Source organism: Toxotes jaculatrix, chromosome 12, assembly GCF_017976425.1.
Source record: "Toxotes jaculatrix isolate fToxJac2 chromosome 12, fToxJac2.pri, whole genome shotgun sequence".
Taxonomy (NCBI): domain Eukaryota; kingdom Metazoa; phylum Chordata; class Actinopteri; family Toxotidae; genus Toxotes; species Toxotes jaculatrix.
The window spans coordinates 3,254,863-3,276,181 of NC_054405.1; the positions used below are offsets into that span (position 1 = coordinate 3,254,863).

The 21,319-nt window shown below is 41.4% G+C and overlaps 2 protein-coding genes across 2 annotated transcripts; both read right to left on the bottom strand.

The window, feature by feature from the left end:
• Positions 1-369: 369 nt before the first annotated feature.
• Positions 370-2,420, bottom strand: bsx (brain-specific homeobox). Its single transcript, XM_041052118.1, has 3 exons — positions 2,171-2,420; positions 1,307-1,497; positions 370-618 (listed from the first exon to the last, which is right to left on the bottom strand). Exons 1-3 carry the CDS (start codon positions 2,412-2,414, stop codon positions 370-372), a joined length of 684 nt encoding a protein of 227 aa, XP_040908052.1. The 5' UTR covers positions 2,415-2,420.
• Positions 2,421-5,729: 3,309 nt separating this feature from the next.
• lim2.1 (lens intrinsic membrane protein 2.1) lies at positions 5,730-8,199 on the bottom strand. Its single transcript, XM_041051891.1, has 4 exons — positions 8,025-8,199; positions 7,147-7,296; positions 6,586-6,720; positions 5,730-5,791 (listed from the first exon to the last, which is right to left on the bottom strand). Exons 1-4 carry the CDS (start codon positions 8,197-8,199, stop codon positions 5,730-5,732), a joined length of 522 nt encoding a protein of 173 aa, XP_040907825.1.
• Positions 8,200-21,319: the final 13,120 nt, after the last annotated feature.

The window sequence follows — 21,319 nt, forward strand, 5'->3', positions numbered from 1 at the left end:
AATAATTAGGGAGAAAAAATATAATAACGAAAAAACAAAAAGTAACATGGAAATGTTCTTATCTTGCGATAAAAGTGCAAAAGGATGGCGTAACATGATGCGACAAATAAATGTCCAGATTTTTAGGAATAATAATCATAATCATAATCATAATAATAAATGACGACAGCGTGATATAGTCTGTTTCCTCAGACATAAAATAACAACACGCAAATTTCCTAAAAATAAAAATCAGCAGGCCCACTTTGCATGTTTGAATAAATATTGACATTGTATGGTTAGCCCCCCCCCCCCCCCCCAGCTTTTAAAACAGTAACTCAGGGTGTTATCTACAGTACATGTACAGTGTGACAGCAGCTCTGCAGCCTACTATAGTAGATGATCCGGCGAGCAAATGTCATCCTCGATGTCCACGTCGTCGTCGTTCTCCTCCTCCAGCATGTAGGAGTCCGGCTCCAGTCCGTGCTGCTTCAGCTCCTCCGCGCTCTTGTCGTTCAGTTCGCTCTCGCTGGAGTTCTCGGCGGATCTCTCCAGATCTCCGGGGGTCTTCCGCTCGTCCTGCGCTTTCCTCAGCTGCTTCTTGTGCTTCATCCGCCGGTTCTGAAACCACGTTTTCACCTGCACGGGGGGGAGAGAGGGTGGGGGTGAACGGGTGGGGTACGAAAGTTGTGAATTATGAGAAAGGCTCCCTAAATATCTGTAGTTTAATATACCGTATTATTGGCCTGGAATCAGGAAGAAATCCCTAAACCTATCAAAAATAAAAACTAAATTAGTTCTACATTTATTTTTTCAGTGATTGAAAAATATAAACCACATTCCGTTTCTGTTGAATATTGGATTGACTCGTGCACATTGAAACATGAGCTACTCCCTGAATGTTTTTGATGCATTTACTATTATATCAGAATTACACATACACAATTCTTAGGGTGTGAAATAACAAATTTCATTGTTCTTATACAATATATAGACTACACACTAACTCTGTCTAACATCATGCTCCGTTGTGTGTTTAATAGCTACATATCAATGCTGTTTTTGTGATTTATTATTATTATTATTTTTTATATTTACATGTATGATTTGTGGTTTGTTTCGCCAAAAGCATACACAACATTCAGAAGTCAGAAACACGCACTTTTCCCTACACAAAGACATCACGCACCGAGCAGACTCCTTAACTATCCTCCAGCTCGTCCTCTAACTGTAGCTCAGTGATTTTTAATATATATATATATATGTTTTTTTGTTTTTCATTTTGGGGTGTGTGTACCAGTGTGTGAATGTGTGCGTGCGTGCGTACCTGCGTTTCGGACAGGCTGAGCGCCGTAGCCAGCTCCACTCTCTCAGGTGTGGACAGGTACCGCTGGATTTCAAACCTCTTCTCCAGGCCGGACAGCTGCGAGTCAGAGAAAACCGTCCGGGCCTTCCTGCGTCTGCAGTGCTTCCCCGGTAACTCTGCGTGGTGTTGGAACAACGCCGGCATCTGCATCCCTACAGAGGGGGGGCAGGAGACAGGGAATAGAAAAAGGTGACTTAAAAACAAAAACAACAAAAATAACCAAACAGAAACAAATACATCCGACCAACCGTGTTCACTGTAACGAAATGATTTTTAGTGAATGCAAAAATCCATTACTCAGCTCAGCCTTATTGTTTACAGTGAGCACATCAATAATAATTCTCTTTTTGTTTTTATTAAGATTAATCAAAGTTTGTAAGTTAAAAGTTTATTTTTTTTTTTTTATTTAAATATCAGTTTAATCGAAGTAAGGTCAAACTAAAAAAAAAAAATAACCTGCTGGTTCTTGTTACTGTGTGAGGTGCTCAGGTCTGCAGATCAGAGCTCAGCTTAGTTCTGATGATTCACATCATTTTATATGTGACAGGATCCATTTCAGTCCGTCTGTCACCAAAATTCTATAAAGAAAATTATATATAGATGGAATATTAACAATGACTTCCCCCTCTGAAAAGGCAAAGATCTGATGTTTATTCTTAGAGTGATTATTATTTATTTTACATTGGTTGGTTTGTAGCCTTAGGAAACAGACTCCTGCAGTATTTCTTTTTTTTTTGAATCCTTGTAATAACCTACTGAAAATGTGACACAAGTTTCCTCCCTGTGAGGCCTCTGCCTCTGCCCCGCATGCTCCTCGGTGCTTACCAGATGTGAAGAAGTACTGGTGATGCTCTGGCTTGTGCAGAGGATGGTGCGGGTGTGGCGCCAGTATTGGGGTCGGCATCAGTGGGTATCCATACTCCAGGATGGGCATCCGGGAGGCCAGGGAGCTGCAGAAGGGCGAGGGAATGACCTCTCTCAGCGGCTTAGGTTTGTGCAGTAAGATGTCCTCAATGAAAAACGACGTCGACCTCTGCGTGGGCGCCGCAGACGCGTAGTTCATACTCATGATGTTAGTTTGCTTTTCTTATTTCTTATTATTAATATTATATTTTTTCCCCCCAGCCTTTAAACCTGCATCAGCATCTACCCACCAAGTCCTACAGGCTTAAATGCAGCTCCCTGTGCGCGATCGGTGTCATAGAAATCAGTGGGAGGGCAGAGATCCGACAAGTATTTATTCCCAGGCAGGAGCGGGATTGGGGGGAAATTGATTTGCGCATCAGCCAATTAGAGCTCCGCATGGGCGGTGGGGCAGAGGGAAGGGGGAAGCCGTTGAAGGGCTGGTCCTGTGTTCTGATTGGCTGAGACGCTTTCGAAGCTGGAGAGGAAAGAAAAAAAAAAGAGGTTCCAGATAAGCAGCGTGCGCACCTGTGACCGCAGCTCAGTTTATTTGGACAGACAGTCGTTGGCTCGTAGCTGAGCTCATGTGGTGGCTGAGGAAGAATTACTATTATTTAGCTTAAATATACTCAGATAGTTTCCAAACAGAATTATTCTGAAAGGTTACTTTAAATATGAACACGAAGGGATGTGGGGCCTGCCTGCTCCCACATGGAATCTAACCCACAGCAGGCTCTGCTGGTTTTAGCATATTTGACAGGAAACAATGCAATGGTGCAATCCGCCTCAGTCTGTATGTGGTAGCTTATTATTATTATTATTATTATTATTTGTTTGACTTTAGTGGGCCTAAGAGCCTTTTCAGGTCTGTTTGGCTGCTGGTGACTGAGACAGTGTTAAGGTATAGATCATTTAACAGAGCTCCTGACTGAAGCACTTGAATATTTGTGCAGCAGCTCACAGCTCGTCTTCAGCCTGGTGGAAGTGGCTTTGGGAGATAACAGCGCCTTTATGGCTTCATGGTGTTAGTCTGTTCATGGTGGTGAAGCTTACACTGCTACCAGTGGCTGCTAAAACACATTTACAGGCTCTGTCAGGTTACACGTTTGTGTGTTTTCTCACGTAAAAATGCTAAAATTATTATTATCATTATTTCTTATAGAATCACTGTGATATATTTTTTAAATAATATCCCCATAATAAGATCAGACTTCAGTGATTTCATGTCACTCTCTGATTATTGCTACATTATATTTCCACACTGACTCTGTGAGCCATCAGACCTGATCACGCAAAACTTTAGATTGACTCATCCTGAAACTCGAGTTGTTGTTTTTTTTAATTGTCCAGGAGAAAAAAAAATCCCTCCGATCTCTTCCTTGGTGTTAGTAGTTTTTGAATCGAGTGATGTAGCAGCAGTAGTAGTGTCGCGGGAGGATTAGGCCGCTACAGGTCTGTCTAAGTAATTCCGCCCAAATTGGCTGTAATTGTCGGTATTAAAATCTGGGAGAGTACAAGTGGCGCTCCTGTGCCCATTTGCCAAAGAAAGCGGTGCGCTGTAATTTGTTGATATGGTGTTGTCATCACATTTCCAATCAGGGCCAGTTAATGTGAAAGTGTCTTAATGTAGGCAGAATTCACGGCTGCAATGCTATTAGGCAATTAAGGGAGATGTTAGAGCGGAAGTTGTAATCCTTGGGCTGAAGGACAGGATTTCCATTTGATCAGATGCATTGATTAATTTGCAGAACAAATTAATTACAGGGAATCAGTTACGCTGGAAAAAGCTCTGTTGTGCTGCATTAGTTTGCATAGGTTTGTGTTAAATGGCTCAAAATGTAAATGCAGTTCGCTGGTTTGCAAATCAAACAGACTTTGGGTGAAGTCTGTGCATTAGAGCTACCTGATGTAATTAGACTTCTCGGTAATAACTTCCATCCAAGGCTAATGCTGCTGCACAATGTGCACAATCTTCTAAGAAAATCATTATTTACTTGTTTATTATTTATTTTTACACTCTCCTCCTCATGATAAGATTCAGATCCGGTCGGAAAAGTTTTTATTTATTTATTTTAAATAAAATCAAGATTCCAGGAGTCAAAACCACAACGTATCTGGGGTTTTTTTTTTCTTTAACTAAAGGTGAAGTTAAAGAATAGCAGCAGAAAAAGAAAGGCGCTTTTAAAGACATGGCCGCAGCAGCAGATGGAGGTGACCCCACACTGCACCTGGCTGTGCGTCAATCCCCTTTTTATGGAGCGCACCAGGATAACAAGTTGCTTTTTAGGGGAAAATTAAAGAAGTAAATGAAACAAATGATGATGAAATCGTCTTAAGGATCCCGTCTGGAGGCGCGGTTAAGCGGCTTTTTTTTTTTTTTTTTTTTTTTTGGTGCCCATTTCATTAAGTAAAAACATTTTGAGCCGGTCGAGGCAGTGCGTCACTGCGTTAAGTGGCGCGTTTGGATAAGAGGTTTGCAGCAGTGCGCTGGCGCAGACTTGGTTTACAGTGTTTACAGAGGCCGGTGCTGCTGGTGGTGGTGGTGGTGGTGAACGGAGATGGAAAGGAATAAAAGGATGGAGAGGAGGAAAACTCAGTGAAATGTGTCTGCAGGGGCAGTTTGGGGTTTACATAAATAACACTACAAATCCTGGGTAAAGCGTCACAAGTCCTTTATGGTCCTTTACCTCTACAGAGTTTCTGTAATTTAGAAATCAGAGTACTTGTTTAAAACATAAATTCACTTGGGAAAACTGGCTTTTTAGAAACAGAATAACGTTTTGTGGTATTTTATATATTGGGGTCTTTAGTATAAGATATCTTTTTTTTTTCAATAATATTCATCTAAAGTGTAATTTTTTTTTCAAGCACATTTCTTCTATGTAGTCTACAGAATGGCGAGTTATGTCTGTTAGACATCAACAAAGACATTGTAACAAATCATCATTAAGATATTTTTCATGGAGATTTTGGTATTGGAAGATATATTGTAATATATATCTAGATGTAGTTGTGTGTTCAGCCATTGCATCTAATTTTTTTTCTTTTTTGGGGATCTGAATTTCAGGGCATTTTTTTTTTATGCTGACGGGTCTGAACTTGATTTTGTAGGACAGATTAACAACTGTCTATAGTATGGACATACAGTATTAAAAATCTTAAGGCTTTAGATCATCTTATGATCTACTAGTGACACAAAAGTGACTGTCTAACCTCTAAAAACACTGTCACTGGATGCACCGATAGCAGAGAAGTAAATCAGATTTAAAGAAATTCAGCAAAACACGCAGAGTTGTCTGTGGATGAAAATGAAGAGCCACATTTCCCTCAATCGTTTTATTGAAATCACTGAAACTTTGATCATCCGTGTTCCAGAGGTAAACTCTGCCTCTCTGTTAATGGTGAGAATCTACACAACAGCCTCGATGTAGCTCTCATCATCACAGTCCATCGCTTGTCTGTGGAGGATGGTTAAAGCCTTTTAATGAGAGGTAGCGCTCCTGGGGCATTCATGCATCCGATAGGCACACATATAGAACACACCTGAAGAGAAGGACAAGACAGAGTTAGGTCTGAACGATCCAGCAGGACATTTCACTTCCATGCATCTGAAAATGAATTCTTTCAATCTGTGTTAGCTGAAAGGAGAAGCTTTACGTGTGATTTAGGGAATCCTTTTGTTTTTGTTTTTTTTTTTGCTGTTTATTGACTTATTATACATATTTATGTGTAATAAGTGTAATTTTAATTCAACAGCAATACATGAGAATAATGCAGAATTTTGATGAAGAAGAATTCAGAGACATTTAAGTTCTTCATGTGAGTCTATGGAGCAAAGTCACCAGCCTGATCATACTGATCAGGACTCACTGTTAGTTATCATAGTTTTTAAATTGTGCTGATTTTTCTGAGGTCATCTGAGCAGTAGGACAGTTTAACATCGTGGTGTTTTCAGTGTATGGATGCTGTTCCTCTCCAAAGCGTTTTCATATTCAGCACACTGAAAAGCATGCGGATCAGCAGGTACTGCACAGCATGCAGGAGGATTCAGAGATGAGCGCTTACTAAAAGCATCGCTTACTTGTAATGTCACATCATTGATTCAGCTGCTTGGCTATGGGTTAAACTCATGCATGGTTTTGACCGGTTTCTGCTGAGAATGCGAGTCTACGTACTTTCTGTGATGTTTGTTTTCTTTCTTGCGTGCAGTACATGTGGAATTTTCAAAAGATAAAATGTGATTTAATGTGAAATTCATCAAATGAGTTAAAAGTATGAGCGGGACCCTGACAAATTCAGGAGTTTGATGGCACCTTTGTGAATGAATGCGTGTTTACCTGAAAAGAATGTGAGCACCACTGACACCCAGCCAATGATATAGGACCAGGAGAACCTCCAGTTTCCGTAGCGTTTACCGTAGTAGTTAATGGTCACACCGGTGTACACTGCCATCGCTAGAAACACAAAAAAGCCTGGACAGGACAAAAGAAACAGGAAATGTTTCAGAGAGACTGTGTGAGAGGAAGGTTTCAGTTAGAACATGTGACCGTGGATGTACCCTGATTGACACCAAGTGATCTAACTTATACTGAATATAGGCCACAATGAAATATGCAAAACAAAGCATTTAAAACAGGAGCTTAATGAGAACTCTCCGTCACGAATGAGGTCTTTTATAAACACAACAAGCAGCTGTGCTTTGTCGTGAAATCGCGCTGATAATGGAGTCATTAAAAAGCCATTAGTTCATGATTAGTGCGTTATTATTTTTGGATTTTTCCAAAACCTGCCTTGAGTCTTGATCTTTGGCTGTTGGAATCAAATCAAATCAAATCAAATGCAAATCACAGCTCAAACCCAAGCAGCAAAGTGAACACAAACAAAAGAGCTGAACTTACATGAGATGAAAAACAATATGCCTGCTGCAAAGGTTTTGTCGAACCTGTCGAAGGAGGAGTAATGGATGAAGGCCATGATGCCGATGATGATGCCGATGAAACAGGCCAAAAGAGAAAGGATCATGAGGGCACGGGTGGCGTCTAAGTGGGCTGTGGACGAGGTCAGAGGTCAGTCACCGGTGGGGTCAGCGCAAGTAAACAGAGGTGATTGATCTGAGATGCAGGCCATGTTAGCAAACCAATGCCATGAGGAATGGTAAACAGCTTTCAGTCTTCTAGAAACGTGTATATTTTGTTGGTTCTTCTGTTGTGTATGAGCAGGAGCCAATTTACCCATAAGCCGTAACACAGCGTTTTATTTTGGGATCAGACACATTGTCAGTGTAATTCACAGGTGTGTCGTGGAAATAGGCCTCGCATTTTTTGTGTTATGTGACAGTGATAAATGTCTGTGAGCAACAGGAGGCTGAAATCCAGAAAAAAAGGTAAACAGTAAGAGTGATGTTACCTGACATTATGAGGCCTATATGCTCCCGTTTCAGCCTGACTGTACACACACATTAACAAGTTAACCCAGCTGCTCCTCCATGTTTAAATCAGCTATAGAAACATACACCAGAGAACCTTTCAGGCCGTTTCCTGCCATAGTTGAGAAGAAATGAGGAAATATTTTCCTACAATTTTACAGTATGCAGATGACAGTTTTCTTGCTGGCTTGTAATACTTTGAACAATGTTGAATCTCTGGCTCCACCCACTGAGCGTCACCACAGCCAATGAAGCTCCACCTCTCAGAAATGTTTTGTGGAGCTGACTGTAAAATATTGAAGTTCGCAGTTTCCCAGTTGTCCACGCCACTCCTTCTTCATCCTCACTTACCCATGCTGTCGCTGTGTGGGAAGCATTTCCCCGGACTGCAGTAGCGCCACAGGCCCTGGTGCATGTAGTTGCTGGACTGCCGATACTGCATCCAGTAATCGGTTGCTGTGGAAACAATCAGGAGGATGTTCCCCACGCCTGCACAGAACAACCCTCCGCCCATAAAGCTGTACATCCTGCACCTGCAGACGAACACACAGAGGAACATAAGGTTGCTTAGAATCAGCGGTCACCCCCCCCCCCCCCCCCCCCTCCACCACCACCACCACCACCACCACCTCTCCACCTCACACACACACACTTCAGGGAGAGAGGGTGTAAGTGTCAGTAATTGCGTTGTAATGAACATATTATTTCCACTGGATTGAGCTGCGGGGTCGCCTGTGTGTGTATGCTCCACTTTGTTCTCTGGGAGATCAGTCCCTGAAGAAGGCTTTACATACACCCCCACTCACAATGTGCGCACACACACACACACACACACAAAGTCCAGCCTCTATCGAATCCTGCGATGCTTTGATACTTGATACATCTATTGCTCATTGTTCCACCTGGATGCAATATCCTGCAGCCATCCTCTCTTTCTCATGGAGAGTTGTCATGGATGTTTTTTGGGGAAAGGATGATAGAAAGATATATCTTGTTATGTCTGAAACCTGAGCGGGATGCTCATTGAAGAGCTCTGTGTATTCATTGAAGAGCTCTATATTTCCACTGGATCACATTTTCCCCCTGAGCATCCTCTCTGGCAACTTCCAGCAGCTGTCTCAATCTAAACTGAAGCGCTTTTTAAATCAATTTCATCCCCGGCATGTAAAACAAATGAAAAATAATCTCAGAATGTCAATGTTGTGCAGCATATGCAGAATTTTAATAATTCTTATTCAGCATTAAGCTCAGTCAGCAAGCTGGATTTCATATTTTTTGAAGTTATCCTTTTCTTTAAAGCCAGGGATGAAACCCCCCGCTGAAACAACAGTTAAGTTCATTTTCTATCCTTTCACACCTAGGCCTTGGTCGTGGTCGGCACTGACCTCGAGGCTGATGGCTTCCTCTCAGTCACACCATCACAGCGCTCAGCCTTTCAACAGAAATTCTTCAACTCTCACTTCAAATCTTTTACACTCCTGAAAACACCTGCAAAACCCGAGCCACCGAGAGGAGAGAGGCTGCGCATGTTTGTCCCGTGATCACTTAGTTAAAACAAATCCTTTCATCCATTTCATCCACCACGCTCACACTCGCTCACATCAACAGCTAAGCTTTTCTGTACATTTGCACCTCATTGGCTGCAGAGTGACACTGTTCGTCTCCCTGGATCTTATGAGACTGTCTCAGAATTTTGGACCCCACTGCATATAGAGACATTATATAGACAATAAAAGGAGACAAAAACTGGTGATATTTTCTGATGCAGCAGCAGCAGCAGCTAATATCTGCAACACTGCCTAACTAAAAACAAACCAAACTAAAAACAAATTGAAATAACTAAATGAACACCAGCAGTTATTGGACAAAATTCTGTATTAAGCTTACCGTGATCAACCCCCTGTTTATGAAGACGTGTATGAAGACAGGGCTGCCTGACAAAATACAACAAGATCCTATAATGCCAACACAGGCAGATTTCCAGCGAGCTAATAGCTCCAGCAGTTGACGGGGTGAATGGGGGGAAAACCGGGGCTACGACAAACACAGCGCTGAGACAATAGGCCCGGGGCCGACCGCCGGCCAATCAGCACCTACCAGTTTTGTGGTTTGGGAATCTGCTGAAAAAACAGAAACGGCCAAAGCTTGGCAAGCTGAAGTAATACTGATGACTGCATGGTTTTAATTGAAAGTAGAGGGCTGAACCGGCTTTAGTGGAGGACAAGCCAGGCGTTAAATGGTGTGCTTCTGATTTATGTCTCATTTAAAAGCAAAATGAACTTCAGTCTATACTAATCACAAAGGAGGTGCAGTGTAAATGCAGTGCTGTGAGCTCTGTGTGCCTGTCAGCTGCAGATCAGCTGATTTAAATTGAGAACCTCTATGCTCTTCTCACATTGTACCTTGTGACAATTTTGGGTGGAAATTGTAATCATAGCAAACATCTTTCAGTGATTGATTTTTATTTAATCAATAAATATCTGTCAAGATGCCTGTCGAAATAACCTGCACTGATCCCAACTGCAGTCACTACTGTTACATGTAAACACTGGATCTTGGAGATGCATCGTTAGCATGAATAGGTCATATATGGTGTGGCTGTGGTAACTTGTCATTTCCTCTGGGTGTGCGTACAGCATGAATTCCACCACATTTGTCAGCTTTCAGCTCTCATTTCACCACATCAGATAGACGGTCCTTTAGTCTCTCAATCAGTCTCTATATTATAGGGATTAGAATATAAGAAAACAAGCCAGTTTACAAACCACAGACATGATCAGACACTTGATAAATTCCCTAATGACTCACTCGCTCTAAACCTCCTGGTTGCTTTGTCTGTTTGTTGAGGGTCATTGTCCTCCTTTCTTAGGATGCTATACATAAAACGTGGTAGGTAAAATTCTCTAAAAGATAAAGGATGTAGTGACTGTATAAAGGAATAATGGGGCTTACATCCACCAGGTTGCCTTAAACGTTAATGCTAATGTTGCTTTGTGTCTGTGGCTGGATTTTATGAGCAGGCAAAGAAAAGTGCAGTCAGGTGTTAACACAACCTGATGCATGTCGCTGTCGGGTGTGAAAGGTTAAGGTCCTCATAGTGTTTCAGTGACGACTCAGAAATCCAGCTCAGTTTGTTCTCGTTCATTCGTTACAGTGCTGTGTAATATTACAACATTTGCTTGCAGAAATACTGGAAATGTGTTGAAATTCTTTCCGAATTGGAGGCAGTGAAGGTAAATGGAGCTGGCAGATGTTTGAAGAAGCAGCTGACGCGGGGTACACATCCCCCTCACTCTGACTCTGACTTGATGTTTCCTTCATTCTGACCATCATCTGGCTATATTTGCTCCTGTTGTGGCTCTTTCGCCATATCCAGCCAGGCCGTCCTCTGCTTTGACACACACAGGCACAAACCCCAAAGATGAAAGGAGAAGAGTAGCTCCATTACCTGCATTACAGCAAGTTGCTCAGACCAATTGACAACAAAATGCCCCAGAAAAAGCATTTTTCTCCCTGAGATTTGAGTGCTGTACTTACATCTAACTTCATTTTTATAGACCACAGCCTATTTTCTTCCATCTGGAGTGTGGCAGCCAGGAGGGCATTTGATATCCTCCCATGCACCATCAAAGTGGACAATATGCCTCTGTGACAGAAGAGCAAATCCACGTTTTCTTGAATCCATCCAGCTTTTGAGAGATTAATTTTGTTATGGAAAGTCTACATTTATGTGGCATCATTGGTGGGTAAGGAGCTCACGCAGCACTCCGAAAGGTAATGTGACAAGAGTAATTACAAAGAGTGTGCGGCTGGCGTGTCTGCATTGTTGGGGTGAAGTCACAAGGGCTTCTTGTTTGTGCACCAGCATAGATGATCCACAAGCTCCCGTGCTACTTTTTGTCTTAATGTTGGAAGTTGTTTCAAAGCTCTGTCTCAGTGAGTAACTCATCACTCGATTTCATAGTTACAGGATTTACAGGCTTTTCTTGCTGAGGAAATTCTTACAACCGGCAATTTGTTGTGGTGGTTCAGGTGGTTCATTTTGATCAAGTAGAATCCCAAGATACATTACTTTTGTACTTCAAATTTATGCTACTTTATACTTCTACATGACAACTTTTGTACTTTTTATTCCACCACATTTATCTGACAGCTGGTTTCTTCGATTTTTACATACAAAACACAACAAATGTATAAAAATTAAGATTAAATTATGATGTCTTCATAAAACTTTAAGGCTGTGCACAACTGCATGTGTTTTCAGTGATTATGTCCTCTTATACCTGCTCAGGTTGGAGTCATGCAAGGCCATACTGAGGTCACCAAACTATAAATAGCTAAGAAGAATGATGAAGGTGTGACATTTTCTGCAACAAAAGTGGCAGCGACACCATCCTGAGAAAAGGTCTAAACAGGAAAAAGATGCTAAATAAGATTTTTTTTCCTCTAATTTCTTTCATTTTGTTTGTTTCTGTTATTTACCTCTGTCTATATTTACCAGCATATCGCACTCAGTAAATTAAGTGCCGCAGTCCATTTCTCTTCATATACAGACCCCATCAGTCAGAGGCTTCAATCCATCGTTGTGCTAATGGATCAAGTGACTGAGCATCAGGCGACGTTTCATTATGGACAGAATGTTCAGCAGGAAAACAGCTTATAGATAAGTATGTTCATATGTGCAGCATGTCAGAATAGAAATGTGATGGTGACGGAAACTGGCCAAAAAAAAAAAGACAAGTGCTGGTGTTTTCCAGCTGTGCTGCTCACAAGGCACAAGGCCAAAACAAAAAAAACAAAAAAAAACAAAACAAAAAAACCTATAATGGCCTCTGAAAGTTATCGACATTAGCCGGCAAAATGCTTCTAAATCTTTAAGTTCCAGCCACGCTTTGCCTAAATGCTTGAATCAACTCTTCGGAATTGAATTTTCAAGCCTTCAAATGGCTAATTTGTGCAAAAGTGCTTTCAGTGTTTTCTCAGCAAATGAACGGCAGCTCTAATCATAAGAGCATGGTGGATGGCTCTGCCTCTCTGCACCCACCCATGAGACAGCTGCGTGGACGGGGAGAGAAACCTTTCCACTTAACCACTTAAATGAATATATCAAGAAACTAATTTGCCATTTTAATTGCGTGATTTAGGAAGACGCTACTTCACTTGCCCCTCTTCCATCTTGGTTGATTTCCAGTGTGAGCGCACATTAGATTGATCTATGAAAGACTGCAGAAATCACAACACTTAAGTCTTTTCATTTTCCCTCCCTAATTAAATAATTGAAATTCCTGTCAGTGTCTGCACTTAAGCCACACACAAACATTTGCAGGCATGCTGCGTGGCTGAGTGAATCGTGAAAGGCTTGTTTTTATCTGTTCTATTCTTCGCCTTCTTCCTTTTTCTTTATGTCTTCCAAGAGCCACAGAATCATTCCATCTGTCAAGCCCAGAAATAGATCAGTGCATCAATTTTGTTGAGATTTGCCCATCCCATTAAGTGATTGCTTGCAGAAATGGCAGGGGACATTTCTTCTGATACGTTCCCTGAAACAGCGCTGGCAGGCATTAAGGACACATTATTGAGTCCCATTTTCTCCCAGCCACAAGGATATCCATTAGAGTGGCACACAGCCCTAAATTTTTCCATTTTCTCCCTCACCAAACTTGACTTTACACATTATTTCTGCCTCTGTTTTGTAATTTGCAGCCACAAATTATATCAGGGAAAAGCCATCTCGTAGCATGTGGCTCCTCTTCCCAGGGCTATTTGCCGAGACTTGATTCTGAAGTGTCAAAATGGGCCCATCGTTAGGGCTAATCATGACTGACAGCAGGGTGCTTTAAAGTCCATACAAGTTGGCCCGCACTGGAAACTTTTTATGTGTGAGTGTGTGTGTGTGTGTATCAAACCTGTGGATTTTTATTTTTGTTCCTGTGCACAAAGAGTGTCATGCTGTCCTATACACACTGACGCTTCACACACAGAGAACATTTCCTTGTATTCATACTTTCTGAGGCACAACTCTACTCTGAATCCAAGCTTTATTCAGGAAGAGGGTCGAATTTAGCCTAAACTGAAAGTAAAAATGAACGATTTAAAGAGAAAAAGAGGGAGAAAAAAAAAATCCTCCTGGTCACAAGATTCCAGTCTGTGAACATGTGAATAAAGAATCGAATCTAATCCAGTCAAATAAGCAACAGTAAGACCATGTGTGGAGCATGTGGGGCTAAAATGCAGTGACTCACACTGAAGCTCCAGCGTGTTTGTGTCTGGTGTTTGCAGATTAAAGATTTGATTATTTGAATTTTTCTAACTCATCCTGTCATTAGCTTTAAATTACACTTTAACTACACGCTGTAAAACAACTACTAACGCTACTAAACGCTGTGAAACAATACCAGTAACAATTTCTGTTACTGTCATTATCACCATTTCCAAAGGACACCATGAACACATGTAGCATGATATCACCGGTCCGTAGTTGGGGCTACCCATAACCTTAGCATAACAGTTAAGGTGCATGCCACAAGAATGCAGCTTTCATGGTTTGGTTCTCGGCCTTTGAACCAGGATTTTTTTTTTTGTTTGTCAATCCCCAAACTCCTTGACTGAAATTAGGGTTTCTGCATCTTTAAATTCTCTGTTTACCTGTCCTTGTCTTTCTCTGCAGCCATCTTCACTTTCCTTAGAGATTCCTTACAGCAGGTTATGTTTGCTTTATGGTGAAGTTAGCATACCGCCTCTTTAGCTGTCCCCTCCAATCTGCTTGAGTGTACTTCACCAGTCTTATTTTGAAAAGCATCTAATTATCTGAGGACTGTGTACGTTGGCATTAGCAGAATTATGTCCAGTGGATCATGACCGCATTGCATTGCTCGCTCATTCAAAGACGACTCCTGGGTATTGCGCTATGATAAGCACAATAGCTTGTAAAAAAGGGAGAAAAAAAATGCATTCAAGACCAGATCCACCAACAAACAGGTCAAGCCTTTTCACAGCGTTGTGGAGAGCACAATCACAGAGGCGTCAGAAGGCAGCTCAAAGGCCACAGGAGCCCCCTGCTGAGCTGACATTCTCATCGTGCCTTGCCCATTAATTCTGTCATTGTTGCTGCCCTGGCCTCCTGGAGTCCTATCAAAGACTCAATAACCACTGCTTAACCAAAGTCCATTGCCAATTCCCCCATCTCTCTCTCCCCTCTCTCTCTGTCGCTCGCTCTCTGCTATAAACCAGTCTGACAGCATGCGGGTGCGCGGAGCAACTGCTTTTCACTTCGACGTGGCCGAGTTGAAAAGGCCATTATTACCCTGTAATTGTGGGAGTCAAACCCAATTAAGCAAATCTGTATGGGGGCAGATGCCGCCTGCCTCCCCCCCAACACTTCGTTTACCCTTTTCTCTCGCTTGCTGTCACTTCACTTAGGGCCGGCTTGATCCCTGACGCTGGCTGAACAAGCGGCGCCTCGGACCCCCCGGCCAGGAGAGGGGACATGTTGCTAATTGAGTTCTTGCTGGTCATTTGCTACTTCCAAATGAGCAAGAAGAAAAACAGAAAAGTGCTGCCTCATCTGCTGAGGCCATGGGAAGACGGAGTGAAACGCCACTCCCGTCGACAGCGAGCGAAGGAAAAAGAGGCGAACGAAAGCCATTTAATCCGCAGGGAAGACGCTGAGAAAAGAGGGGCTTAGGCCTGTTCGGCTGCTCCAGCGGGGATCCATGTAGCCAGCGAGGGACTCCGGCTCCAAGAGCAAACGCTCCAATTCAAGCGACATGCTACCCCCCTGAGTCTGACACTTCCTGTCTCTGAGAGGGCTGGCTCTGAAATTAGGAGAGTAGAACTAAGGCAATGTTCACGCTCATATGGATACATCTGAGAACACATTTTGTTCGCTGTGCCTTTTTCTTTTTTTCTCTTTTGCCTTTCTGATCCTCTAAGCAGGTGTTTCCCACAAATGGAAATGGAGCATTTTCAAAAGAATTTATTTCAAGAATTTAATTTCTCTCGAGGTAATCAGACTGAACTTCCGTTGCCTTTCTCCTCATTAGTTCACATTTTATATATATATACTTATTATCTATACATAGTAATTCATTTTGAATTTGTAATTGTTAAATAGCTGCACAATCCTAAATCACTATACAAATCTGAAATATATACGGCGAATAGAACAGGGACAGAATGGTGACTTGTTCGTTCGAGCAAACAATTCAGTGGACATCGTGTAAAATGGATCAGGTGACCTCCATTTTACCAATAGAAGAGCTTTAAGTGTTTGTGGTTGCGGTGTCTCAGTACGGATGGTGGAATTCAAAAAAGAAAAAAAAAATTAGCTATGAACAAAAAAACTAAACTAAACTTTCAAAGTGTAATTGATGTTTTCATTAGAGTGAAGCCTAAAATAATAACCTGTGTATGATCAATAGCCATGGCCAGATACATTGGTAATTTAAGGTTTTTTCTTATATACCATATATCAATATTATTATCATAATGTGTATTATCTGATTGCATCTGATTTTTCATTTACTTAGAGTTTTAAATTACATTTGAAGAAATGCAAAAGGAAAAAGGAAGTCAACTATCAAAGCTTAAGTTTTTAAGAAGAAATACATAACTAAATAAATAATTAGGAAATAAATTGTCACAAGCAAAAAAAAAAGCACAAATAAACATAAACACATAAACAATCATAAGCATGCTAACGTAAAGCTTCACATTCTACCTTCCTAGATGGCCAAACCTGTCTCCTAGATATCACATTTACAATCAACTAATTTGCAACAGTAAATACGTTTTGAAGCAAACATAATGTTGACTGTGGTGACCAAATGGCAAGTTGTCAAAATGATACTGAACGTATTGGTAAAATATTGACAGATGTTTTCTGCCTGAATATCTGCTCCTGCAGCACAGTACTAAGGTTAGGGATAGTTTGGGGGTCCGGTTTTATACAGACAGGTTAACAAACACCACCATCTTTCCTGATTCATTTCACAAATGTTTGGTTCATTTTTACATGTTGCACAGTTTATTTGTATGACTATTTTATCCATAATGTCTTTTTATTTATTTAATCCTCAGCATTTGAGTCCCATGGTCAAAGTCCCTGGTCATAAAGGAAATGGAGGCACGGTGGTGTTCATGAAATGCATGATAAAAATAGTAAAACCTGCACTGAATATTTGATGAGTTACAACATCAGTTGTGATCAAAGGTGATTTAGATGTTTAACTTACTGTACCTTCTACATGAAATAAAAGAAAAAAAGCTACTTCATATACTGTAGCTCCATTTTGAAGAAGTGGACAGTTTGAGCATCAGGACGGTCACATAGACCAGTAATCAGTCAGTCAGTCTTTTCAGTCTACACAACAGGTATTGAACTAATTACACACTGAGAATGGCCCCATTGTAAAAACAATGATTTAATCTATTGAGCAGTGTGGCGGTAACTCCAGCCACTTAAGCCTGTCCTGGACTAATACGAAGGCAGCGGACAAGCAGGACATTGTCAGTGTTCGCCCCAGTGGGTATCACACAAATTAGAGCACTCATCCAGTTGATTTAAATGTGTGTGATGTCACGCCTCTTTCACTTCCAGCTTTGTTGCCTTCAGAAAGAACAGGTCATTAGGGGTCAGCGGACACACACACCCGCTAACAGGCTGCGTATGTGAGTGTTTGTGTGTGTAGTTCAGTGGTTTTCAGAGGGCAGGCGGGTGGGCGTTTGGGGGGCCGGCGGGGGGGCGGGCGCTCCACCAGGATATACAAGCCTGTTCCTGGACCCCAGAGGTGGAGGGACTCGTGTGCTTCTAAATTGCTCAGTTTTATTTAGTCTAAAGTGTTGTAAGATTTGCATTTAGGTTCAGGTTTATTTTTTATTTATTTCATTCAAGAGTTTTATTTTCTTATTTTTGTTTTAGCATGTCTTTGTATTATATCGTATCTCGCAATAACAACAACGAACAACACGTTAGCAGATGCATTCATGCAGAAATGTGATTAAATGCAAGTAAACGTTTTGTCAAACCTCTAAATATATGTGTATCATGTAATGCCTCATAATCTGGACTCAGATAAACTGTTGACTTCCTGCACGTCATGTTTACACTGCACGGCTGACCCCTCCTCTTCAGACATATTAATCACTGGTCTCAGTCGTTGTCAGCCTGGTCTCCATGTGTAAATAGCCAATTAATACACCCTCAGATGTCTTGATTCTCTCCCATGGTTGCCACCTCCGTCAATCAGGGCCTAATGGCAACAAGGGAACAAATGCAGCACTTGGAGGGACAATTGAGGAGGCCAACAGTCAGTAATTAAGCAGTTCATAAGGCAATCTCATTAATTATCCCCTTCACTGGTTGCTACATTCTCTGGACGTCCTGATTACATGCTTATTGACTCTGAATCCTATGACAAAATGTTCCTCGCTCCACTTCCTAATGGACTCTGAAAGAGGAATCATTTACAAATGGCTTTATTAGGCAGAGTGCCCGCATGGACCTTTAAAATGTTACTTGAAAATGCTGTTTCACCTGTCGTTTGTAGGAGGCTTTCATGCACTTAAGAAGAGGTCATACAAACAGCAATATAATTAGCATTCTCCCTTTTTACAGAGTCTGCCTGATTTGAAAAGCGTTACACACCTTTTCTCCTCCATTCAACATTAATCATTCATTTTCAGGGGGGAAATTGCCAGGCTCCATGAAAGACAAAATGTCATTCCGGGCTGGCCGCGGCATGAGGCTCCTACTTGGAGTGGATTTGTTAGACGTACATGGGGAGAGTTGAAAAGCCTTGTGTCATGTGTTAACCTACTGTAGCAGGGGGCAGACTTTTGATTTTCTGTGCTCGGGGAGAATTGAGGGGGTCGCTTTAAAAATCACATATCTTTTTCAATTAATTTATATAAAAACTCAGTTGCCATAAAGATTATTTTAAAGAAGGTAGCAGTGCGCTGAGGCCAAACACTGTTCCTTGTTCTTTTCCTTTGAAAATGTATTGTATAGCTATAGATATAGATATATGTATATATAGATATAGATATAGATACATATAGATAGATAAATATAGAAATCTTTGGATCTATATACACATAGTCCTGTGAGCTTAAAACAATCAAGTACCACAACATCACCTACGAGTCTGCAACAAAGCAAACACAAACTATTAGCAGATTTCCAGTGCAATGGCAGAACCTCTTACATGCGAGCAAATGCTGAAATTTACCAAACCTCCTCAAAGCCCATCCCAGCTCACGTCGAGCCTGTCAGCATGACTCCAAATGCAGATAACGAAGAAATGGAAAATGGAGGCCAAATTGACCCTTTCACAGCGTGTTAAGTCAGTTTGTATGGGTACCTGGAGAGGCTGTCCCCCTGCCATCAATAAAATAATTTAAGAACACATTATACTCCTTTAAAAGGGCCCATTTGTCAGACCAGGTGACTCTTAAAAGACCCTGCGGATTAGAGACGCCCTGCATCAGGTAGTTTTAATTCAGCCACAATCGATATGACTTAGGCCACTGTTGTGTTTGGAGTGAATATTAAAAAAGGGTATTTCAGTTAAAATGTCTCTTGTGCATAAAGTCAATAAAAATGGTTGGGGGGTAGACAGAGGTGGAAGCCATACACTCTGCTCTGCTGTTGTACATGTAATTTGCAGAATCTGCATGGGTTTTCTTGAAAATACTCCTAATAATCATGATAATGTAGTATGAATAATGTTCAGCCGTGGAACAAAATAAACTCCGGCACAGTGACATACTGTCACCGTGCTAGGACACGACTACCTCCCAGCACCCCCTCTAACCCCCACAACCTTTTCTAGCAGTTCTTTTAGCTGTGTTTCCAGTACACACTGTTTTATGACAGAAAAAGCGCAGAAAAATAAATAATACAACAAGCACACAAAGTAATGACTGCAGCACTGTAAACAGCTGCTAAATGCAGTGTAATCTCTGAACCTTTCACTGGGATGTTTAAGGGAAATCACCACAGCTAATTAAACTCCCTATAAATATGTTTTGTTACAATTTGAGTACATAAATCAAAATTATAGATTAATACAGTGTATCCATATGTTATTTCTGGAATTAACAGGTAAATAATCTCTTATATCAACCTGCCTAAATTTTGCTTAGTTTTGCTCTGCACATACAGAGACAGAGATCATATTAAACATAATGCATGAAACCTGGCTTAGTGATTTTATCTGAGGTGGAGACAGCAAACAAAGTTTAACTTACAGCAATGAATCGACTGATGTACTCAAGAAACTGCAAAAGACAGAATGAAGCTTTGTGCCACATAACTGGGCTTCATCAGTCATAACATTATGTTCATGCTAACGATATATTTTCTATTTCATTTCTGTTTTTTTTTTTTTGTTGTATACATCAGTGATGTATTAATCACATCACCACAAAATTGTGTTGGAACCTGATGCCACTTGCAAATTGATTGATGGGTCTTTTAACATAGGGAAAGACACTATATAATAAATGCCATAGGAACAGGGTCCTAAAAACTCTGCTGTCATGCTGTGAAATTGGACCCAAGTGTAGACAGCAATAGAACCAGCTTTCAAACATGTGACGTGGACTCTGATATTTATAATCTCAAACAAGGGGAAGAGAAAGATGTAAATCTGACACAAAATCCCAGACAGACTAGTAGAGTGTGAGAAAATTCAGCAGACAGGACGTTAACACAGAGTGGAACCTGCAGTGAGTGGACCCAGACAGGCTCCAGGATCAGCGCTCTGGATAGCACTGTCACAGCACATGTGGACTTGCATCAGAGGTTATGATTAATTACCTGTCAACGTATCAGTGATACAAGATAATTTCAGTTTTTTCTGGAATCTCCTATTCATGATGTCCTGTTCAACTTGTATCAGCTTGGTGCTTCTCAGTGTGATGTATGCAGAGGGAGTTTAGGTGTGTCTTTAGTCCATGACATCTCTGGATGCCAGGTTCTTATACAGCAGATATAGTTTGTCATAAATATTGAAACCAGACAGTGTCCTGAAAGATAAAAGGTGGAGCTGTTAGAATCTGTGAGTGACAATGTCTTAATATGTTGTTTTACTTTCAAATTATCTCTGTGAATGCTCTGCCAATTAGATCCCAAATGTGTGTGTTTTTGTTGTGTTCCAGACATTTGGTCTGGAACACAACAACTTCATTTTGCTGTCTGCATTTAAGTAAGCACATTTGTCACCCACACTGTTGCCTATCTGCCTCGGAGTTGCCGTTTTTTCTCTGTGTGTTTGCCGGTGAGTGGGAGGTTCACGGCGGCCCGAGCGAAGCAGTGATTTGGCATGTTAGTGAGTGTGTTGGGGGCTAATCAGACAGAGGGGCCGCTGTAATGGACAGAATCTGGGCAGAATCACAGCTAGACCCGCCACGGTAGGGAGCGGGTAATACAACTAATTTCTTCACTGTCTCAGCCACCGCACAGACGGAAATGGGGTCAACAAAGGTGCAGGCGGCATCAAATGAACAGCTGTTGCCTTTCTCAGTGTAGAGCTGCCAAAGAGGAGAATCGAAGCAAAGCCCAGCCCGTGCCCCCCCCCCTGTTTTTTGTGTAAATGCAGAAGAATGTATGTACAAATTAAGGGCGGGACCTGTGCATATTACTT

Bases quoted from the DNA above. Each gene is read 5' to 3' on its own strand.
- bsx (XM_041052118.1), bottom strand. From the start codon at position 2,414: ATGAGTATGAACTACGCGTCTGCGGCGCCCACGCAGAGGTCGACGTCG. The intron at 1,498-2,170 runs GTAAGCACCGAG...CCCCCTCTGTAG, and splicing joins CCAGTACTTCTTCACATCTG to GGATGCAGATGCCGGCGTTG. The intron at 619-1,306 runs GTACGCACGCAC...CCCCCCGTGCAG, and splicing joins TCAGCCTGTCCGAAACGCAG to GTGAAAACGTGGTTTCAGAA.
- lim2.1 (XM_041051891.1), bottom strand. From the start codon at position 8,199: ATGTACAGCTTTATGGGCGGAGGGTTGTTCTGTGCAGGCGTGGGGAAC. The intron at 7,297-8,024 runs GTAAGTGAGGAT...CCTCGTCCACAG, and splicing joins CCCACACAGCGACAGCATGG to CCCACTTAGACGCCACCCGT. The intron at 5,792-6,585 runs GTAAACACGCAT...CCTTCTCTTCAG, and splicing joins GGTGCTCACATTCTTTTCAG to GTGTGTTCTATATGTGTGCC.